Source organism: Carcharodon carcharias, chromosome 25 (assembly GCF_017639515.1).
Source record: "Carcharodon carcharias isolate sCarCar2 chromosome 25, sCarCar2.pri, whole genome shotgun sequence".
Classification (NCBI taxonomy): Eukaryota; Metazoa; Chordata; class Chondrichthyes; order Lamniformes; family Lamnidae; genus Carcharodon; species Carcharodon carcharias.
In genome coordinates, this window is record NC_054491.1 from 17728128 (window position 1) to 17751551 (window position 23424).

At 40.8% G+C, this 23424-nt stretch overlaps 1 protein-coding gene across 6 annotated transcripts in view; it reads right to left on the reverse strand.

Annotated features, from left to right (window-relative positions):
• The window catches only part of LOC121269706 (centrosomal protein of 164 kDa-like), a 208208-nt gene that overhangs the window by 84790 nt on the left and 99994 nt on the right, over nt 1-23424 (reverse strand). For 4 of the 6 annotated variants that reach the window (XM_041174535.1, XM_041174534.1, XM_041174538.1 and 1 more), the window contains 2 exons: nt 18932-19042; nt 17045-17542 (listed from right to left, as the gene is read on the reverse strand). The exons of 1 other annotated variant lie outside the window; for it this stretch is intronic. In XM_041174535.1, coding sequence (XP_041030469.1) covers nt 17045-17542; nt 18932-19042 — 609 coding nt within the window. The remainder of the gene's footprint in view (nt 1-17044; nt 17543-18931; nt 19043-23424) is intronic. One more of the 6 variants, XM_041174536.1, reaches the window with a different exon arrangement.

Here is a 23424-nt window from a genome sequence, read left to right on the forward strand (position 1 = left end):
AAGAGCTAACTCACAATCGTTTTTTCCGAGGATGCATTTAATGGTACGTACCCTTCTCTCGGCCTCTTTGTTGGCTTGAGGATACCTTGGCGAGCTTGTGACATGGACAAATCCATATGATGCTGCAAAGGATTGGAAACAGTCATTGGCGAATTGTGGCCCATCGTCACGGATGATAAGGTCTGGAATGCCTTGTGTGGAAAATATCGTCTTCAGAGAGGCTATTTCAGCTTCAGAGGTGAGACCATTCAGCTTTTGCACCTCAATCCAGTGCGAATAATAATCCACAACAACGAGAAATACTTTCTCTTTGAATTCACTAAGTCCATGCCAAGGTGTTCCCAAGGTCTGGACTGGAAAGAGGAGGGCAGAAGTGGTTCTTTCTGCTCCTGGCTGTGAATGGCACAGGTGACGCAGTAGGAGACCATGTCTTCGAGAGAGCATGAGATACCTACTCATCATATGGATTGTTGCGCCAAGATGTCCCTGGTGAAGCTTCTGGAGAACCTCCAGGTGGGGAGCTTGTGGGACCATCAATCCCTCATTGCAGATAAATAGGTCATCAAAGATGCTGATGTGGCAGCATTGTTCAAAGTACTACCTCAGGACGGGGTTACTGGGAACTTATGCTGGCCATCCATCAAGGCAGTATGTGAAAATCTGCACACATTCCTCATCTTGCATTTGAGCCTCTCGAAATACTTGCAACTTCCGATCTTTTGCTGGAAAATAATGAGTAGTTAAGGTCGTGAAGGACTGGACTTGCTCGATGAAATTTTTATATTCTTGTTCTGAATAGTTGGTGGATATCTGCGATAGAGTGTCAGCAGTAGTTTGGTATTTTCCCTGTACATACTCTGTAATAGCATCATATCGCATCAGCCTCAATCTGAATCTCTGGATTCAGGGTGATATTTCTTTCACACTGAGTAAAGTTACCAACAGTTTGTGATCAGTTTTGATCTTGAACTGTAAGCCTAAGACATAATCAGAAAATTTTTCACATGCCAAGTCACTGCAAGGGCTTCTTTCTCTATTTCATCATTGTGCTGCTCAGTTTCAGTTAAGAACCTGATGCATAATAGTCAGGTCTTCTTGTCCCATTTCTTTGAATCTGGAATAACACTGCTCCCAGTCCTGTTGGTTGATGCATACGCCACTACAAAAATTGGAATGTTAGGATCATAGTGAGCTAGGATCTCCAAAGATATCAACATCTTTTTGATTCACTCAAACAATTGCTGTCGATGCTCAGTCCAGCACCCCACCTTGTCTTGCCTCAAAAGTTGTCTTAGAAGTTTGTTTATTTGAGCTAGGTGGGGTACGAATTTTCCCAATCGGTTCACCATATCTATGAACATTGGAGTTTGGTGATATTCCTGTACGGCAGAAATTCTCTTATGGCTTTTGCCTTCTGCAGGTCTGCAGTAATTCCTATTTGCTGGATAATATGGCCTAAGAATTTTATTGTGGATTTTGAAAAGTCATATTTCTCATTAAGTGTCAATCTAGCATCTTGCAGAGCTTTTAGTGCTCATTTTACTTTTTGTCATGTTCTTCCTTTGTTAAGCCATGGATTAAAATGTCGATTATTTTATTCATTCATGGGATGTGGGCATCGCTAGCTAGGCCACCATTCATTGCCCATCCCTAATTGAGAAGGTAGTGATGAGTTTTCTTCTTGAACCGCTGCAGTCCATGTACTGTAGGTACACCCATAGCGCTGTTAGGGAGGGAGTTCCAGGATTTTGACCCACGGACAGTGAAGGAACGGCAACATATTTCCACGTCAGGATGGTGAATGGCTTGGAGGGGAGCTTCCAGGTGGTGGTGTTCCCATGTGTCTGCTGCCCTTGTCCTTCTAGGTGGTAGTGGTCATGGGTTGAAGGTGTTGTCTAAAGAGCTAAGTGAGTTCTATACCATCTAATATGTTGGATATTGTTCTTTGGAATATCTCCGGTGAGGACATAATACCAAAAGGTAGACAGTTGACACAGTAACATCCAAAAGGTGGTTAGAAGTTTTGATACCTGATCCAGTGGTAACTGCCAGAATCCACTGTTTGCATCTTCACGAGTTTAGCTAGGTTCTCGTCTACCGATGCCAATGGGTGTACCTCCTGTTCTACCGCCTTGTTCAATTGTGAGAGCTCAATGCAGAATCTAATGGATCCATTTGGTTTTGACATTGATACAGAACACCAGCTGGTTAGTTTTGTAAAGGATGCAATAACCCCTTGTTGAAGCATCGCCTCCATCTTACTTCTTACCTGTTTTAGAAGGTGTGGGTCCTTCCTGGGTGTAAACAAACAAATGGGTTTTGCATCTGCTTTTAAAAGTGTTTTCAAAGCTCTCAAATCTCTGAAGAGTTTTGGAAATTCTCTTCCAAAATCGTATCTTGCTCTTGGTCACTGAGGTCATCCATTTTAAGATCAGGTTCAAACCTATGCAGGCTTTCCTGCTTAACAAGGAGCATTTCTGGTTCTGAATGACATAAAGGGCTGAATTTTACATGCCCCCACTGGGGGTGTTTGAGGGCGGAGAGTGCATGAAATCGGTAGCTAGCCCACCATATTTAAATAAATAATCAAGAGTCAATTTGGCTCATTAACAAGCTAATTGACCCCGAAAATACACTGCCCATACCAAAAGATGGTTGGCATGGGCAGTCGGCAGAAGTGGGCATGCCACATTTAAAAAAAACCTTTTTCAAAGAGCAGGTGGAAAGAGGGGGTACTATCTTTGAGAGGTGTCTTTTGTGGATTGTTGGGGCAGCCCCCCTAATACAGTACCCCCCCTCCTTTCTTTCTACCCACATACTCCATAAAGCACATCACCCCCAACTTCTCCTAAACTGCCCAAACCCTCCCTGCCCAAGACCCCAGACACAGCTGGCTTTGGGATGCATGGGTCACCTTTTTCCCGGTTGCAATCCCGGCAATGCACTCTTGTTGCTGCTGAGACTGGAGGAGCTGCCAGCAGCTCTCAAGGGCAGGACCTCCTCCCCAGTCAGGATTGGAAGTCCCACACTGCCTCAATTTAGCCTGCCTACAGTGCGTTATGTCTGTCGGGCAGGCTGGCATTGGGCAGGTTGGCTCCATGCCAACTTTGCTTTGGGGTGGGGGCCGGTGGGGCATGGTCTGTCCATAATAATATTCTGCCCATAGTGTCTCAGAAATTTCTCTTAGATTAATGTTGCATCAAGCTGACCCTTGACATTTATGTTGATTCCTCTGGGACCTTGAAGTTGAATTGATGAAGGCTGCAGAATAACTTTTGCAGCCACTTAAGTTCATCAAACAGAACTGAGACTCCAGCTCCTGAATCTAGTTTAAATTCTGTATGATGTCCAGTGATAGGGAAACTATTGGAGAAATTCTCACGTCAGTGGTAGGGAAACTATTGGAGAAAATTCTGAAGGAGATTATCTATTTCCACTTGGAGAGGCAAGGTTTGATCAGGGATAGTCAGCATGGCTTTGTCAGAGGGAGGTCATGCCAAACAAATTTGATTGAATTTTTTGAGGTGGTGACCGGGTGTGTAGATGAGGGTAGTGCAGTTGACGTAGTTTATATGGATTTCAGCAAAACCTTTGACAAGGTCCCACTTGGGAGACTTATAAAGAAGGCAAATGCACTTGGGATACAGGGTAATTTGATAAGGTGGATTAAAAATTGGCTTAGTTGTAGGAGACAGAGGGTGATGACAGAAGGCTGCTTTAGTGACTGGAATGCAGTGTCCATTGGCATACCACAGGGATCTGTGCTGAGTCCCCTATTCTTCATCATTTATATAAACAACATAGATGACTATGTGGGGGGGGGGGGTGGGGTAGGATTGGTAAGTTTGCGGATGACACAAAGACTGGCTGGGTGGTTAACAGTGAGGTTGAGTGTCTTGGGCTACAGGAAGATATAGACAGGATGGTCAAATGGGCAGATAAGTGGCAGATGGAATTTAACCCTGTAAAGTGTGAGGTGATACACTTTGAAAGGAATAATTTAACAAGGAAGTATTCAATGAACGGCACGGCACTAGGAAGTTCTGAGTCACAAAGGGACCTTGGTGTGTGTGTCCATAGATCTCTGAAGGTAGAGGGGCATGTTAGTGGGGTGGTGAAAAAGGCATATGGGACACTTGCCTTTATCAATCGAGGCATAGATTACAAAAGTAGGGAGGTCATGTTGGAGTTGTATAGAACCTTGGTGAGGCCACAGCTGGAGTACTGTGTGCAGTTCTGGTCGCCACATTATAGGAAGGATGTGATTGCACTGGAGGGGGTGCAGAGGAGATTCACCAGGATGTTGCCTGGGATGAAACATTTAAGTTATGAAGAGAGGTGGATAGACTTGGGTTGTTTTAGTTGGAGCAGAGAAGACTGAGGGGTGACCTGATCAAGGTGTACAAGATTATGAGGGGCATGGGCAGGGTGGATAGGGAGCAGCTGTTTCCCTTAGTTGAAGGGTCAGTCACGAGGGGGCATAAGTTCAAGGTGAGGGGCAGGAGGTTTAGGGGGGATGTGAGGAAAAACTTTTTTACCCAGAGGGTGGTGATGGTCTGGAATGCACTGCCTGGGAGGGTGGTGGAGGCAGGTTGCCTCACATCCTTTAAAAAGTAGCTGGATGAGCACTTGGCACATCATAACATTCAAGGCTATGGGCCAAGTGCTGGTAAATGGGATTAGGTAGGTAGGTCAGGTGTTTCTCACGTGTCAGTGCAGACTCGATGGGCCAAAGGGCCTCTTCTGCACTGTGATTTTGTGATTTCAATGTTAACGGTCCAGTATAGCCTTTTGTTCTCTTTGATTTCACTGAAAAGTGATTTCCTGGCTTGTCTGGTTCCTGTACTTCTTGTCTAGAGCTTCCTTGAAAATATTTTTCTTTTTGCTTACGCAGGCTTTTTTGAACTATGTGCTATTTAAAAATGACCAACTTTGCCACATCCATAACTCTGCGGTTTGGGCAGGGCATTCGTGGCACCTGTTGGCCTTCTTCTCGCCACAGCAGGGACACTGTAAAATTGCATGCTGGCGCCCTTTCAGCACACATCTCTGGCTGCTGCCACAACGCGCTGTCAGTTTTTCACCTAATAAACTGAATGGCTTCAAATGGCTTTTTCCACAGGATTTCTCACTCACCCCTTACAAAGACGCAGTTTTGCTTTCACACTTCGGCCTGCCTAGCCAGTTGTGCTGCTTTGCTCAACATCGAGTCTTCTCTAGATTGTAGAATGTCTGACAATGTTTCTTCCAAAACACCAATAACTATTCTGTCTCTTATTAAATCATCTTTTAACGCTCTATGCTCACAATTGTCAGTCAAACAATAGAGATCATTTATAAATGAATCGATTCCTTCACCTGGTCTTCAATTTTGACCGCTGAACTTTGCCCATTCTATAATAATGTTTCGATGAACGCTTAAATATGAACCAAAAACTCTGATTATGCCCTCATAGAAGACTGACTCCTCGTTCCCCAAAACTTGCCAGGCCAGTACATCATCTGCAATGCTACCGACAGCATATAACAAGGTTGTAACCTGGTCCTTATTAGCCTTACTCTCTAGACCTGAAGCATTTCAATAACAAGTGAAATGCTTTTTCCAGTTTTGCCGCTGCTTGGGTTGTCTGGGCCCTATACATTCAGGAAAGATTCTGGGAGTGGTAGGGTTGCTCTTCACTGGTTCGAGGTTCCTGTTTGCCATGCTACTTTCTGTGCTAGTTACTGGGCTGTCCTCATGGTTTCCATCTCTGGTCCGGTCACTGGGTAAGCCTCGAAGTCTTTCACCCGCTGCTCTTTGCTGCTGCTGGACTAGCTGTTTCCCGCTGTTTTACACTGCGTTTCTCTAGGTCTGGTCACTACTGCCACCATCCACTGTTGGGTCATCTTGGAAGTTGCTGGGTGTCTTATCCTTAGCAAGAGGTATGGCAGGAAGCAAATATCCTTTTTTTTTTAACATACTCAACTATTTCCAAGATACATAGCACTAGAACAGAAACACTGCTCCTCTCTCAGATTCTCCTCATTCTCTTTCAGGTGACATTATTACATAGCTCCTCGTGCACATACTCAACAGCTAATGTTAGATTAGTGTTAAGAGTTAATCCTTTACTCTACAGGACTGTAGAATACCCACAGTCATATGACCATCCCCTACAGGACTGGGCTTCAATATTTCTTTATTAGTGTATTGAATAACATCTGTTTCCTAAATGTCACTATCACTATCTATTGGGAATATATACCAATATCAGCATGTGGACACCATGGAATTTTTCCTTAGAATTAGAGGAAAGAATTGTCTAATTTTATTTGTAAACATGGAATAGAACATGAGCTTAAAGCTAAAGAAAAAAATCCACAACAAAGTTTCGAACACACGTATGTAAACACACAAAGTGTGATGAATAAGGCTACTGATCTAAGCACAAGTAGCAATGTGGGAATATTATGTAGTGGCAATAATTAAAAATGTGACTAAAAATGGTGAGCACTGGGCACTTAATATTCAAATACAAAGAGCTCAGAAAAGGTAGGGAAAGAAAAAAGAGAGGTGTGGTGGCAGTACTGATTAGGGAAAATATTGTAATGTTGGTAAGAGGGGGGACTCTTGAAGGGGCAAAGACAGAGTCCAGTTGTTTAGAGTTGAGGAGCAAAAAGGGGATGGTCACATGACTGCAGGTGTTCTATAGGCATCCAAACAGTGAAAGAGAGATAAAGTAGAAAACCTGCAAGGATGTTCAAGAACTGTAGAATGGTGATATTGGGGGACTTTAATTACCCAAGTATCGATTGGTATAATGTTAAGGATAAATTGAAAGGAGGGGAAAGAATTCCTGAAATGTGTTCAGAGGACCTTCCTTGACCTGTATGTTCTTGGTCCAACTAGGAAGGGGGCATTGTTGGATCGGGGCTGGGGAATAAGGCAGGCCAAGTGGAGCACGTATCTTTGGGGAAACACTTGGATAAGAGTGATCATGAGCTTTTGATTAGTAATGGAGAAGAGCAAGGCACAATTCAAAATAAAACTTATAAATTTGAAGAGGGCTAATTTTAATGGGATGAGTAGAAATCTAGCCAGGGTAAAATGAAAACAAAGTTTGACAGGAAAAACTGTAACAACAACGTTTATTTATATAGCATGTTTAATGTGAATAAAATGTCCAAGGTGCTTCGCAAGAGCATGATAAATTAAAGTATGACACTGAACCAAGTACGGGTGATATTAGATCAGATGACCAAAGGCTTGGTCAAAGAGGAAGGCTTTAAGGAGTGTCTTAAAGGAAGAAGGCGAGAGCAATAGAATGGAATGTAACAGGAGAACTGGAAGTCTTTAAGGAAGATATGTTTCAGGTACAGGATAGGTACATTCCAACAAGAGGGGAAGGCAGCAGAACCAAAGCCAGGGCTCCTTGGATGATAAGATAGAGAATATGATGAAACAAAAATAAAAGGGTATGATGCACTAGGCCCATAGTCTTGTATGCAATGGTATCGCAAGTGCACATCCAAATACTTATTAAATGTTATGAGGGTTTCTCCCTCTCCCACCCTTTCAGGCAGTGAGTTCCAGATTCCCACCACCTTCCGGGTGAAAAAAATCTTCCTCACATCCCCTCTAAACCTCCTGCCCCTTACCTTAAATCTATGCCCCCCTGGTTATTGATCCCTCCACCAAGGGGAAAAGTTCCTTCCTGTCTACCCTATCTATGCCCCTCATAATCTTATACATCTCAATCACGTCCCCCCTCAATCTCCTCTGCTCCAGGGAAAATAACCCGAATTTTTCCAATTTCTCCTCATAACTAAAACTCTCTAACCCAGGCAACATCCTGATAAATCTCCTCTGCACTCTCTCTAGTGCAATCACATCCTTCCTATAATGCAGATTCCAGAACTTCACGCAATACTCTAGCTGTGGCCAAACCAGCGTTTTATACAGTTCCCTGCTCTTAAATTCTATGCCTCAGCTAATAAAGGCAAGTATCCAATATGCCTTCTTAACCACCTTATCTACCTGTCCCGCTACCTTAAGGGACCAGTGGACATGCACACCAAGGTCCCTCTGACCCTCGGTACTTCCCAGCGTCCTACCATTCATCATGTATTCCTGTGTCTTGATTGTCCTGCCCAAGTGCATCACCTCACACTTATCTGGATTAAATTTCATTTGCCACTGATCAGACCATCTGACCAGCCCGTCTATATCCTCCTGTAATTAAAGGCTATCCTCCTCACTATTTACCACCCCACCAATTTTTCTGTCATCCGCAAACTTACCGATCAACCCTCCTACATTCAAGCCTAAATTGTTCATATATACCACAAACAGCAAGGGACCCAACACCGATCCTTATGGAACCCCAGTGGACACAGGTATCCAGTCACAAAACACCCCACGACCACCATCCTCTGCTTCCTGCCACTCAGCCAACTCTTGATCCAATACACCAAATTCCCACGGGCTCTTACCTTCGTTATCAGTCTCCCGTGCAGGACCTTATGAAAAGCCTTGCTGAAGTCCAAGTAGACTATGTCAAATGCATTGCCCTCATCTATACACCTGGTCACCTCTTCGAAAAATTCAATCAAATTGGTCAGACATGACCTCCCCTTAACAAAACCATGCTCACTGTCCTTGATTAATCCTTGCCTCTCCAAGTAAGATTAATTCCATCCCTCAGAATTGCTTCCAATAGTTTCCCCACCACTGAGGTTAGACTGACTGGCCTGTAGTTCCCTGGTTTATCCCTTCCTAACTTCTTGAAAAATGGTACCACATTGGCTGTTCTCCAGTCCTCTGGCATCTCTCCTGTGGCCAGAGAGATATTGAAAATTATTGCCAGCACCCCTGCTATCTCTTCCCTTGCCTCACCCAACAGCCTGGGATACATTTCATCCAGGCCTGGAGAATTATCTATTTTTAAGCCTGCCAGGACACTTAGAACCTCCTTCCTTTCTAATCTAATTTCTTTAATTATATCACAGTCTTTCTGCCTGATTTCCATACCCACGTCATCCCTCTCACTTGTGAACACCGACACAAAGTATTCATTTAGAACTCTACCTACATCTTCTGGTTTCACACACAAATTATCACTATGGTCCTTAATGGGCCCTACTCTTTCCCTAATTATCTTCTTACTCTTAATGTACTTGTAAAATAACTTTGGATTTTCATTTATTTTACCTGCCAATGTTTTTTCATGCCCCCTTTTTGCTCTCCTAATTTCATTTTTAAGTTTTGCATGCATTCTGCCACTGTTTATACACCTCTTGGATGGAATCCAAAAAGTGAAATAAACAATAAAATTATTTATGAATTCAGAACAAAGCATCTAATAAGACCAGTTCCAAAAATAATGGCCAAGAAATTGCTTAGTATTTTGGATGGATTACAAATAGTATTTGTCATCATTCTCAAACCACATGTTAGCCAATTTCTTTGGTGGGGTTTATTGTAATGCTGGGTGCACTACAAGACTTTTTTCAATAAGTGGCTCATCCAGGCAAGCTACAGTACATTGTTCCAGATTTGCTGCATTGACAAGCCTTATGCCCAGGCATCTGATGGCTGACCTGTGATAGCCCAGCTTCACTGATCTCCTTTCCCTTCAATTATCTGACTGTGTCACCAAAAAGCAAGAGGGAAAATAATAGTACACACATATATAGAATATAGTGAACCTGTATAAAAATGCTGCACATCTCATCCGGTATTTTACTTCTAGATCTTTGATAAATGTGGCACGAGAGATTAAAAAAACAAAATGTAGGAACAGTTCAAAATTTTATAGCATTTCTTGTGCAGCGTAATGAGATAAATGTCAGGCTTCAAACTCAGTGGGAAAATCAACCACCACTTTTGGAGTCAAAGTTAATAATGTTACCAACTTTGAGATAAGAAATGCTCTGCACTTGTTCTCATGGTTCTGCAGATTTGCAAACTTATATACATATGTAACGTCACAATATATTCTCCAAATTTTTGCAATTGTGAATATTAAAACATGAAGTTGAAGAACAATTTCATTGAACAGGAAGGTAAATCTCTTACACATTTTCTACAGTTTTTGGCAAGTATGGGAAATAAGAATGAATATTCAGAGAACAAATATTAATCTCCTTTAAACGACATTTTTTTTAAAAAGCACTGAACTAATTAACTGACAGGAATGGTAACTGTAGACTAATTAAATCTGAATGCAATTGATTTCTAGAAATCTTATTTGAGGCTCAGTGTTACTGTACATCAAAAGCTTGCAAAACAAATATAATGAAGACTAATGGTGTTGTCAGTTGTTAATTGTGGTTACTTGGCTGGAATTCTTGACAAATTAATTAGTTGAAAACAATTAAAAGAATACAATTTCAGTTTGAATTGAAATATATCAGACCTCCATCAATAATATTGGTTTTGGAAGCCATGCACAGAGCAGGTTAAAACACACTATGCATCAAAGATGATGAGGATGCTTTGTATCCTAGGAAACACAGTGAGATTAACTGACTCAGTGTAGAAACTCCAACTGACATGTTCAAGTTTAAAGAACCATTGGCAACTATGTTTTCTCATGTTAAAAAGAAAGGCATGCATTTATATAACACCTTTCACAACATTAAGACATCCCAAGATGCTTCATAAACAATGAAATGCTTTTTCTTTATAAAGTGCAGACATTCTTGTGATGTAGAAAATGTGACAATAAATTTGCACACGGCAAAGGCCACAAACAGCAATATGATAATGCACAGATAATTTGTTTTAGTCATGTTGATTGAGGGATAAATGCTGGCCAGACACCAGGGAGAGCTCCACTGCCATACTTAAGATAGTGTCCATGGGATCTTTTACATCCACCCAAGGGGGTAGATAAAGTCGGTTTAATGTTTCACCCAAAAGATTGTACATATGACACTGCAGCACTCCCTCAGTGCTGCATTTGAGTGTTGGCTGAGATTATGTAAAGGCAATTACATACAACTTTCTCAAGATAGATGAAATTGAATTATCAATATTGGAATAGTTATTACAGCAGGATGAAATTCCTATTATTATAAGGTTTGGGAATCCCAGCTGAGAGACCTATTGATCATTTCTCTTCAAACTGAACTTTTCTTTTTCACCCATTCTCTCCAAAAGGTACTGCCTCCAACTGAATATAGTTCTTATGATTGCCAACAGCTATAAACTCATAAGCATAGAAGGACGACCAGTCTGTCCATCAGGCGTTTACTGGAACAGTCCAAAATTAATTCCACTGTCTTTGCGAACGTTATACAAATGAGCTTTATTTCTGTGAACCCCGATATGAGTGCGCTAGTCACAAAGAACAACATCACAGCTAAGTCAAGCCCTATTTTTCTTGTCACCCTCTCCACTTCACAGTGTACAACTCTCCAAAGCAAGCTTACATTGTTTTCTCTAGACATATTCATTTTTCTACATACACCTCTTGACTTACTGTTTTCTGTTTAAAAATCCCAATTCTTTTCATTGCCCATTTTTTTCTGTTGGTCAACACCTCAGTAAATCTTGCCTCTTCTCCCGAATAGCACTTTTGCTTGCCCAGGTCGCCATCCTTTTCCTTATCTCCCCCACGGTGTCTATATCAAATGCAGTCCTCTTGAAATAAGGTTCAGCAGAGCATACTACTAGCATGCACAGATAGGAAAAATGCCATCTCCATGACGAAGTTTTCAAGCCACATGGAACAACCATTATAAACTGCAAGAGTTATTTTTAAAACATAGTCAGTAAGGGCAACAAAAGTTTCTACAGATGGAGGGGCAAAATTAAAGTAGCATTGCCTATGCAAAGTGTACGAAGTAGAAATTGATCTTGGGCATTAGCCCAAAATGGGTGGGTTTACATTGGCCATGAATTATACACCTCACCTAATATTCAGTTTTGTCCAAGTCAACTTTACTGAAAATCGGACAGGTTATATATAATGGGCAGTCAATGCCACATATTCAACGCAAATGCCAAAGAACAATTTCTAAGCGTGTTTTTTTTATTCATTCATGGGATGTGGGCTTCGCTGGCTAGGCCAACATTTATTGCCCATCCCTAGTTGCCCTTGAACTGCTGCAGTCCATGTGGTGTAGGTACACCCACAGTGCTGTTAGGATGGGAGTTCCAGGACTTTGACCCAGCGATTTGGTTGCTTTCCATTTATGAAAAGAAAATTATGTTTGACAAACCTACTGGAGTTTTTTGAGGACGTAACTAGCAGAATAGATATGGGAGAACCAGTGGACACGGTGTATTTGGATTTTCAGAAAGCTTCTGATAAAGTCCCACATAAGAGGTTAGTGTGTAAAATTAAAGCAGTGTTAAAAATAGTGTTCCACAATTTAAGCTTAAAATGGATGAATTTAGCAACTATACATTAGATTGGGGGTAATATATTAGCATGGATTGAGAATTGGTTAGCAGACAGGAAACAGTAGTAGGAATAAACAGGTCTTTTTCGGAGTGGCAGGCAGTAACTAGTGGGGTACTGCAGGGATCAATGCTTGGGCCCCAGTTATTCACAATATATATCAATGATTTATTTGGATGAAGGAATTATGTGTAATATTTCTAAGTTTGCTGCCAACACAAAATTTGGTGGGAATGTGAGCGTTGAGGAGGGTGTTAAGAGGCTTCAAGGTGATTTAGACAGGTTGATTGAGTGGGCAAATACATGGCAGATGCAGCATAACATGGATAAGTGTGAAATTATCTACTTCGGTAGGAAAAACAAAATGGCAGAGTATTATTTAAGAGGTGATAGATTGGGAAATGTTGATGTACAAAAGGGACCTGGGGGTCCTTATACACCAGTCATGAAAACAAGCATGCAGATGCAAGAAGGCAAATGGTGTGTTAGCTTTCATTACAAGAGGACTTAAGTACAGGAGCAAGGTTGTCTTACTACAGTTACACAAGGCCTTGGTGAGACCACACCTGGATTATTATGTGCAGTTTTGGTCTCCTTACCTAAGAACAGATATACTTGCCATAGAGGGAGTGCAGCAAAGGTTCACTGGACTGATCCCCGTGATGGCAGGATTGCCGTATGAGGAGAGATTGGGCTGACTAGATCTCTATTCACTGGAGTTTAGAAGAATGAGACGGGTCTCATTGAAACGTATAAAATTCTGACAGGGATGGACAGGTTAGATGCAGAAATGATGTTTGCTCTGGCTGGGGAGTCTAGAACAAAGATTCACAGTCTCAGGATACGGGGTAGACCATTTAGGACTGAGATGAAGAGAAACTTCTTCACTCAGAGGGTGGTGAATCTATGGAATAATCTACCACATAAGGCTGTGGAGGCCAAGTCACTGAATATACTTATGAAGGAAATAGATAGATTTCTGGACTCTAAAGACGTCAAGGGGTATGGGGAGAGATAGGGGTATGGCTTTGAGATGGAGGATCAGCCGTGATCATAATAAATGGTGTAGGCTCAAAGAGCCAAATGACCTACTCCTGCTCCTATTTTCTATGTTTATCTGTTTCTAAGATCGAACTAATAACTGCAGGAATAGGAGAGGTTATTACAAATAAAACTCACCATCATCTTTTCAGAATGGTCAATAAATTTCAGTGACAACCATATCCAAAGGACGAGTAAATACTTTAAAAAAAAAATGCCATAGCAGGGAAGAACACTACTGTGGCTACATTTTTACCCTCTAAATGAAATGACAGGATGTGATGTAGCTGCTATTATAGTGTTCCACAATTTAAGCTTAAAATGGATGAATTTAGCAACTATACATTAGATCCCTTTCTCCAAATCATTGATTATAAATTGTAAACAGTTGAAGCCCCAGCACTGATCCCTGTGGCATTCCATTTGTTACATCTTGTCAACCTGAAAATGAACCATTTATGCCTACTCTGTTTCCTGTTAGCTAATCAATCCTCTAACCTTGCTAATATGCTTCCTCCTACACCATGAGCTCTTATTTTATGTAGTAATGTTTGATGTGGCATCTTATTAAATGCTTTTTGGAAATCTAAGTACACCACATCTACAGGTTCCCCTTTAACTACATTGCGAGTTATTTCCTCAAAGAACTCCAATAAATTAGGTTAAACACGATTTCCCTTTCAGAAAACCATGTTGATTCTACCTGATTGCACTGAGGTTTACTAAGTGCCCAGCTATAACTTCTTTAATAATACATTCCAGCGATTTCTCCATGACAGATGTTAAGCTAACTGGCCTGTAGCTTCCTGCTTTCTGTCCCTCGCCTTTCTTGAATAAAAGAGTTACATTCACTATTTTCCAATCTGATGAGACCTTTCCAGAATCTAGGGAATTTTGGAAAATTAAAACCAGTGCATCCACTATCTCAGCAGCCACTTCCTTTAAGACCCTAGGATGAAGTCTATCAGGATCTCAGGACTTGTCAGCTTTTAGTTCTAATAATTTTCTCAGTACCCTTTCCCTGGTGATTGTAATTGTTTTAGGTTCCTCCATCCCTTTCACCTCTTGATTCACAATTATTTCTGGGATGTTATTTGTATCATCTACAGTGAAGACAGATGCAAAACATCTGTTCAACTCACCCGGCATTTCCTCATCTTCCATTATTAATTCCTCAGACTCTCTTTAGAGGACAACACTCAATTTACTTACTCTTTTCCTTTTTACATACCTATAGAAATTCTTAGTATCCATCTTTATATTTCTATCTAGCTTTCTCCCTAATTTCTCCCTCCTGTTGATTATTTTAGTTATTCTTTGCTGTTTTTTATATTCTGTTCAACCTTCTGATCTGCCTCTAATCTTCATGGAATTATATGCTTTTTCTTTCAATTTGATGCTAACTTTAACTTTCTTAGATAGGCACAGCTGGTTTCCCTTAAGTCCTTCTTTCTCACTGGAATGTATCTTTGCTGAGTGTTATAAAATACCTCCTTAAATGTCTGCAACTGCCTCTCTACTGAACTAACCCTTAACATATTTTCACAGCTCACTTTAGCCACCTCTGCCTTCATGCCCTCACAACTGCCCTTAATTAAGGTAAAAAAACTGATCTTAGACCCACTCTTCTCTCCCTCAAACTGAATGTTAAATGCAATCATGTTATGGTCACTGCTACCTGGGGGCTCCTTTACTAAGAGGTCCTTTACTAATTAATCCTGTCATTCCTAATCCTAACCTAGTTCACAATCCATGCGCTTTAGAATATAACTTCTAGTTTTAGGAATTAAAGGGTTAAATGCAAGATAACTGGAAACACTTGGTTAAGAAACTGGTATGCAAATCAAACAAACTTGAGTTAATTACAGTGAAAAGTTAACTTGTGTTTATTTCACAAGAACTTGATTGAAATATATAAGATCCTGGGTCTTGACAGGATGAATATGGAGAGGATGTTTCCTCTTGTGAGAAGCTAGAACTAGGGGTCACTATTTAAAAATAAGAGGTCGTCCATTTAAAACCAAGCTGAGGCAAAACTTTTTCTCTCAGAGGATCGTGAGTCTTTGGAACTCTCTTCCTGGAAAGGTGGTGGAAGCAGAGTCTTTGAATATTTACAAGGCAGAGGTGGATAGATTTTTAGTAAGCAAGAGGGTGATAGGTTAACAGGGATAGGTGGGATGCAGATTTCAGGTTACTATCAGGTCAGCCATGATCTTGTTGAATGGTGGAGCAGGCTCGAGGGTTTGAAAGGCCTACTCCTACCCCTTGTTCATGCGTACAGTCAGAATTGATTATGAAAAAAAAAAGAACAATGAATGAGACATCACTAAGCTTGTAATGGAGCTAGGTCTGTCATTGTCTCAATAAAACATTTGATTTTTTTTATGTAGTTCCCACATGAAAGAAGCTAAAAGTCGTGATGGGGACAGCAAGCCTGGAGAGAGGGTAATTATATCCATTAGAGAAATAAATTATTGATATGGGTCACAGAGTTAAAGGGTTTGGGCTTGAAGATAAAAGGTAGTTAAGTTGGATTTCTGTTTGAACCATTCCAAAGTATGCCACTTTGTCATGAAGTTAGACTGTAGGGGTTAGAAATTCTTTTGCTTAATTTAGCTGTGTATTTTTCACAGAAGGCAGTTGCAGATTTAGTCTGTTGAAGACTGCATTTCACTGAGTCGGGAGACAAAAGGAGATAAATTTTAGTCCAGCTTGCACCTTAAGCAGAGAAAATTCTAACTTTATTGTTCACCACGCAGAATACGAATGGGGGCTCAACTTCAGTTTGGAATTTGTGAGGGGAAATGAAGCTGGAAGATTTGTCCAGTTTGAAGCTGGAGGAAGAAATTTACAATGGTCCTCACAGACCCTTGTGGCAGGAAGCAATCAACAGAGTTAGTTTGGGAGGCTGTGAAAGGCAGTTGGATATCTGCCGGCAGCCAGGACAAGGAGCTGAGAAATCTATAGTTGTGAGGTTTTAAAGGAAAAGTTGCAAGGGTCACTTAGTCAAAAGCTAACAGAAGGATCCCCAACAGAAAGAGAAAGCTGGAATACTAAGGGGAATTAAAGTAAATTCTGGTGGGCTGTGGCATACCTTTGGATTAGTTCCAGAAGAACTGAATGAACCGCTAAGATTCTTGTAATGTATTGCGGGGGAGGTGGGGGAGTAAAATGAAAACTGGATTCACAGTTTACGTAGTTATTAACTATATTAAGTTAATAGAGCTTGCTTTTTAAAATTATTTTTATACACAATAAAGTTTGTTTTTGTATAAAAACTTGAAATCTTGTGGCACAGGTCTGTCAGTTAATCACAGAATGTTCGGATTTCTTTTTAAACATTAATGGTCTAACAGTATCACAACATAAGCAAATTATTTATTTGCAAATTGGTTTTTGCTCTACTTGGAAATAATTTTCTTTTTGCAACTCCACCAGTCACTAAACAATTTATTTCAGTAAGGGGAAATAAGATGGAGGTCTTTTAAGCACGGAAGGAATCATTCAGATGAACCTGCATGTTAACAGCACTCTCCAACATGTTAGGAATTCACCTCCCAAAAAATATAGGGGTAGTGAACAGGATGGAATACTACATTTGTTATGCATCATACCTTTTGCGGTGGATTACCCGACTCATCAGGATCACTGCTAGGCATTACAGGGTCTTTTTTGTCTCGTTCGTTTGGTCCGCTGCCTGCATTAATTTCTCGATCTATAATTGCATGCTCTGTGGCACAGCTCGTTTTGGGGTTGCCCCCATTCTGATGCTCGGACTTTAATTCTTCATCTCCAACTGGAGGCAGTTTTGACGAATTGTCCACAGAGTCACATCTACTATCTTCAGCTCCAATTTCTTTGTTTTCTTCTTCGTCAATTGTCATTGCATGTCCCTGGTGACCTGGTTGTTTAGTTCTCATTAGAATGACATCATCTCCTGTGTCACTCCCACTTTTATCTTGGACTCCTAGTTTTTCATCAACAGAGTCACTGTCATCATCAGCTTCCTTGTCAGGGTTTAACTTATTTGGGGTTGGGGGCTGCACATCTCGACTTTCCGAGTCAAGCACACTTCCGAGCTCACTTCTTCCCTGGCTTTGCTCAAACGACACCTTTTCGGTTTGCAAGTTGTAAATCATCAAAAAGAACAGATCAGTAAGTTCTACATAGCAGCCAATCTGCCAACCTATTTGTAACTACTTTGTCTAAGTTTCATTAAATTAAAACATGCTTACAATTATTGAAAGAGTAACCTACATTGCTTTAGGGTTAACAAAATATAAACATTTCATAAAACTGTATTGCATGGATCATTTTTTTAAACACTTGAATATTGATACCATTTCACTGTAGGTGCCGCATGTGTTATATAGCATGAGTCATTGCTTCATCTTATACCCATTCCCTTGTGGCATACCTCTCAGCACAAATGGGCAAACTCATCCCAAGTGTGACTGATGTCTTGTGTGAAGCAACTTCAAAATGAGAGGTGATGTGTTTATCTTTGTTAAAAATGATGGATAATATTTCTCAAAGCTCTGGTGGGCAACATACCCTGCAGCTGAACTCAGTTAAACATCAAGGGAAACAAAAATAATAAGGAACCTCAGGATGTGTACAGTTACAGTAACTGATTTTCTGCAGACCAGTATGAAAAGTGTGACCAGTGCTGGGATGGTATTGAGCACAACACATCTTACAATTCAAAGGTTGGAAGTACAAGTCAAACAAAGATAGGCGTGAGAGACACTAACTCTCCAGCCATTTTTTAATGGTGCTGAATATAAACCAGAATTTTTTTTGGTGTGGGGTGGTGGTGGGGAAGAGAGTATACTTGATGTCATTATAAAATTAAGCTTCCTTTCCCCACAAATGCAAGTGGCTCCCACACATGGACAGAATAGCCATGGAGCAGCTAAAGTCGTATAAACAGGTTTGCCTGGTCAAAACAAATATGGTGAACATAAGTATACAAGTTTTGTTTTTCAAAATATTTTTAAGTGGGTGGAACTGAAAAGCAGTCCAATCATTCCAGTTTCTTTTAACGAATTGCTTACTGGTTTACGTCACACATTGCGCTACCTTGATGAATATAATTGACCTGGCCTAGAATTTTTGGCTCGTTACCTTTGATGTAATAAACTCGGTCCAATACATAGTAAATGCTTTTGACTATATGATGCATAATACTTGCACAGAATATATAAATAACAGCACTTACTAACTTTTGGAGTGCAACACTGGTCAGCCAGACAAAATCTGGTGTGGCAGTTCACAGTTTTTCCACAAATCCAGAATTTAAGTTTCACCGATTCTATGTACATAGGCACTAACATATTGACAGAAAAGCTCTAAAGGGCGGATTCTACTAATAAAGGGAGAAGGGTAATCAGCAGTTGGGTGGGGGTGGGGGGGTGGATTTAGAAGGGAGATGGGAAGGTTATGCTACAAAAGTTCAGTGATATCAGTCTAGTGATGTCACACAGCTAATCAAAAATCACCTCTTTCTGGCTTCCTGCTTCTTCATCAGACCCTGGGAGGTTTTGAAGTTCTGGTTCAGTCCCTTCATCAACATGATCATGATCTGCATCCTCATCGATCTCTGCACTTTCCTGAATGTTTAAGGAAATGTCCAGTAATGACACCAATGAACAGTGAAAAGGTATAGCGCAGTCAACTCCAGATAAGTACCTGCCTGATCTCTACACGTGAACCCTATTTTCTTGTTTCTATGATATAGTTTTCCACATCTTCCACATGTCCTTAAATTAAACAATCAGGAACCAAAACTAACATCTGCCTCAATCACTAGTGTACTTACCAATTTCAGAAAACTATATGAGTATCTCTGAAAATTCCTGTTATAATTCAGTATATTTTGGGAAATAATATATTGGGACTGATATTTTGGGGGAAAATAATCTTTGAATTATATTTTAAACTACTGAGAATATATAGCGCATGAAGAACAAAATCCAGGTTGTACCTTCATCTTTAATTTGCTTACAGGGGGTGAACCATAGACAAGCATTTTTGCCAAACCGATTTACAACAACTTCTGTAAAAATAAAATGCTGGAAATACACAGGAAGATTCACCATCACTGTTAAGTAGGGCAAACAGGTTAATGTTTCACATATAGACCCACTGGCAGAAGTTCTGATGAACCCCATTTTATAAGGTAGTTATCGTCACTTGACCGATAAATGCCACTTGAAATGGACCCCTTGCATGCAACGCTATAGGAAATCAAATAACTACTTACAAATATGCAGCTATTTTCCCTATCCCTAAAAAAGTGCCTGAAACTAGTTTACTGCCTTACTGAGATAGTAAGGCAGACATAGAGAAGGCACTTCCACTCATAGCAGAGACCAATACTAGAGGCCATAAATATAAGATAGTCACTAATAAATTCAATAGGGAATTCAGGAGAAACTTCTTTACCCAGAGAGTGGTTAGAATGCAGAACTCGGCACCACAAGGTCAAGTTTAATCAAATGGCACATGTGCATTTAAGGGGCAGTTAGATAAGTACATCACGGAGAGAGAAATAGAAGGTTATGATGAAAGCATTAGATGAAAAGTGGTGGGAGGAGGTTTGTGTGCAGCACAAATTCTGGCAAGAACCAATTAGGACAAATGGCCTGTTGCTGTCCTGTATATTCTATCTAATTTTATGTAATAACCATCAGAAAATCTAAAAGCTGGCTTTTGATAAATCCCATTCTGTTTGTTTATTGTTCACTTGCATCCACTACATTAAAAACGGAGAGTGTAAAAGATGCAGTGTGATATCGACCTATGCCTGTGTCCCAATCTTGTTTGCACCCTCCACGGCTATTGTTTTATTATTGGTTAAGAGTTTCATGTATGCAATCTAGGAAAATGTGATTGTGTACCTGGGCAAAAATTAAGTAATCCAATGTCATTCTAACAGGAATCTGCTGTAAAAAAAAAATGAAAGATCTTGAGAGGATAGTTGTATCCTCCCTTTCTGTCACTCCCATTTTCTGTTTCATTGAAAAACATCAAAAATCGAAAATGTTGGAAAGAATGGTAGATGCTGTCACTGGCTACACTTAGAAGTCTTGCATGGATCTAAACCAGTGAGTAAATACATTTAAAAAACACTGATGGTGAAGTAAATTGCTGCATTCGTTCTCTTTTCTTTCACACTCACACACCTCAGATAATTACTAAACTGCTCAAGCAACTAGGAATTAATTTGATGTTGCTTTTTGTTAATCCCAGAGGGGAAAATCTAATTACTGTTACCCGATTCGTTCTGCCAGCAGGGGTGGTACTTCATCTATACCACAGCTGGAGAATATACTAGCGATATAATCTTTAACCCTATGAATAGTAAAGTAGTATTAAAAGTATCTACATAGATGCCACAGATTATCTAGAAATGCTGGAAATTGAAGATGCAGTTATTGGCTTCACAAGTTCAATTCTACTTTCATAGTCAGCACCTCAAAATAAATACAGAGAAATAATTTTTATTGTTTCTAGATAATACACAGAATAATACATCTACTTCCGTATTGTTCTTCAAAACGTACAATCTGCTTGGCTGGAGAACTTTCTGACTTTATTGGGAGAATTTTTGAGTTGGCGAGAGGGGGCAGGGCCCACTCACCAATACGTAAATGGACAAGCGGTGATGTCGGGCATGCGTCCCAACGTCACCACGGCTCATTTAGATTGTCAGTTCGGCGGGCGCACAGCCTACTTGGCTGCGCGCCCACGAACTGTCAAAGGCCTATTAAGCCATTAGGAAAGTAATTAAAGTTGTTAAGAATGCTGCCCATCTAACCTTAAAGTTGGCGGGCAGGCGAAGAGCCCAGGCAGCCTTCACATTTTTCCATGAAACCTCAACAATGGGCAGAATGAGGTTTCACGAAGGGTTTATTAATTAAATTAAAAATTTTGAACAAATTAATGGACATGTGACAGTTTCACATAAGGGGACATGTACTTAAATTTCTTCTTACCTTTCTTCAATGTTTCATAAGTGAAAGTAATCTCCCTGAGGCACCTCCGTGCCTCAGGGAGATTTCTGCGCTCATGCACGAGAGAGCGGAGCCCCGACTCAGGGAACTGCGCCCCCCCCACACAGGGAGCGCACAGCACTTCCAGGTGTGCGTCACGCTGGGCAGGCCTTAACTGGCTGGCCCATGTAAAGTGACAATGCAGCCCAATTGGGTTCAAGCCCGCCCGCGCACAAACCCCCCCAATAGGGGGAAATTTCTGCCCTATGTAACCTTCCATGAATTATGTATGTGGGAATGGAAAATCAGGTACATTGAAAGGGAAAGTACTGGTCACTTCAAATCATATGCATGTGAGAGTCTGCATTTTAGTTGTCTAGCTGAAGGAAATACCCTTATTTGGTTCCACTCTATCCAATCGTACCCAAAGAATCTCCTCTAATGGCCTCTCTTCCCATTCCAACACAATTTATTTTTATTCATTCACAGGATGTGAGCTTTGCTCGCTGGGCCAGCATTTATTACCCATCCCTAATTTCCCTTGAGAAGGTGGTGGTGAGCTGCCTTCTTGAACCGCTGCAGTCCATGTGCTTTAGGTACACCCTCAGTGCTATTATGAAGGGAGTTCCAGGTTTTTGACCCAGAGACAGTGAAGGAACGGTAATATATTTCCAAGTCAGGATGGTGAGTTACTTGGAGGGGAACTTCCAGATGTTCCCATCTATCTTCTGCTCTTGTCCTTCTAGGTGGTAGTAGTCGTGGGTTTGGAAAATGCTGTCGAAGGAGCCTTGCTGTGCAGTGCATCTTGTAGATGGCACACACTGCTGCCACTCTGTGTCGGTGGTGGAGGGAGTGAATGTTTGTGGATGTGGTGCCAATCAAGTGGGGTGCTTTGTCCTGGACGGTGTCAAGTTTCTTGAGTGTTGCGGGACCTGCACTCATCCAGGCAAGTGGGGAGTATTCCATCACACTCCTGACTTATGCCTTGTAGATGGTGGACAGACTTTGGGGAGTCAGGAGGAGAGTTACTCTATCCCACGATTCTTGGCCTCTGACATGTTCTTGTAGCCACAGTATTTATTTGGCTATTACCGCTGCATCAAGTCCATTCTTGGTTCCTACCTCTTGATGAAGGTAAAAAACCTGTGCAATTATCATACCTATCTCTGCTTCACCACCACTTCTTTCAATCCCTTCACTGACTCTCTGCCTACCTGCCCAATATTCATGTCTGGATGAGCCACAATTTCCTTCAATGAAACATTCGAAACACAAAAAGCATTGTTTTCAGCATTTTTAATAAATTCTGTTCCCTTGTCACCAATTCCAATCCACTCCCTGGCCCCTGCATCAGACTAAACCAGCCTGTTCATAACCTTGGTGTCCTATCTGGTCCCATGCTGAACTTTTGACTTTATATACTCACAATCATAAAGCACTGACTTCCACTTCCATTGCATCTCCCAGCTCAGTTTTCCTATGTTAAGGGTGCTATATGAATGCAAGCTGTTGTTATTTCTTTGAATGATGGCAATATCACATGGTAAGTGAAAGTGTGTGTGTTTAAGGAGGTCTTTATTCCAATATCTAAAAGCACCATGCTGGAAAGTCTATCTGCAAGGACAGGGGTGAATTCAATAGGTATTTTTTTCCTCAGTAACTGAATAGCCTGCTTACATTCTCTGTCAAGAACCAAACTTGAAGAATGGTTACTTGGGTTAGTTATCAATGGGTTATAAATGAGTATGGAAAGGTATCACAACATGAACCAATATCTTCAGAACATAAAAGGTATGGAGAAAAATAAGACTCAGTAAATGCCGCTACTGCCATAAAAATGCACAAAATTGAGCCCCTGTAAATTATTGTTATTCATATTATCTCAGGATTCAGGTGACTGACAGTCATGAACGGATTAATGTTTCATGCTTTGCAAGGTTATTCAGAATACCTCAATAACGCTACCACCATGTGATCACTCCCAAAATTAACACTTG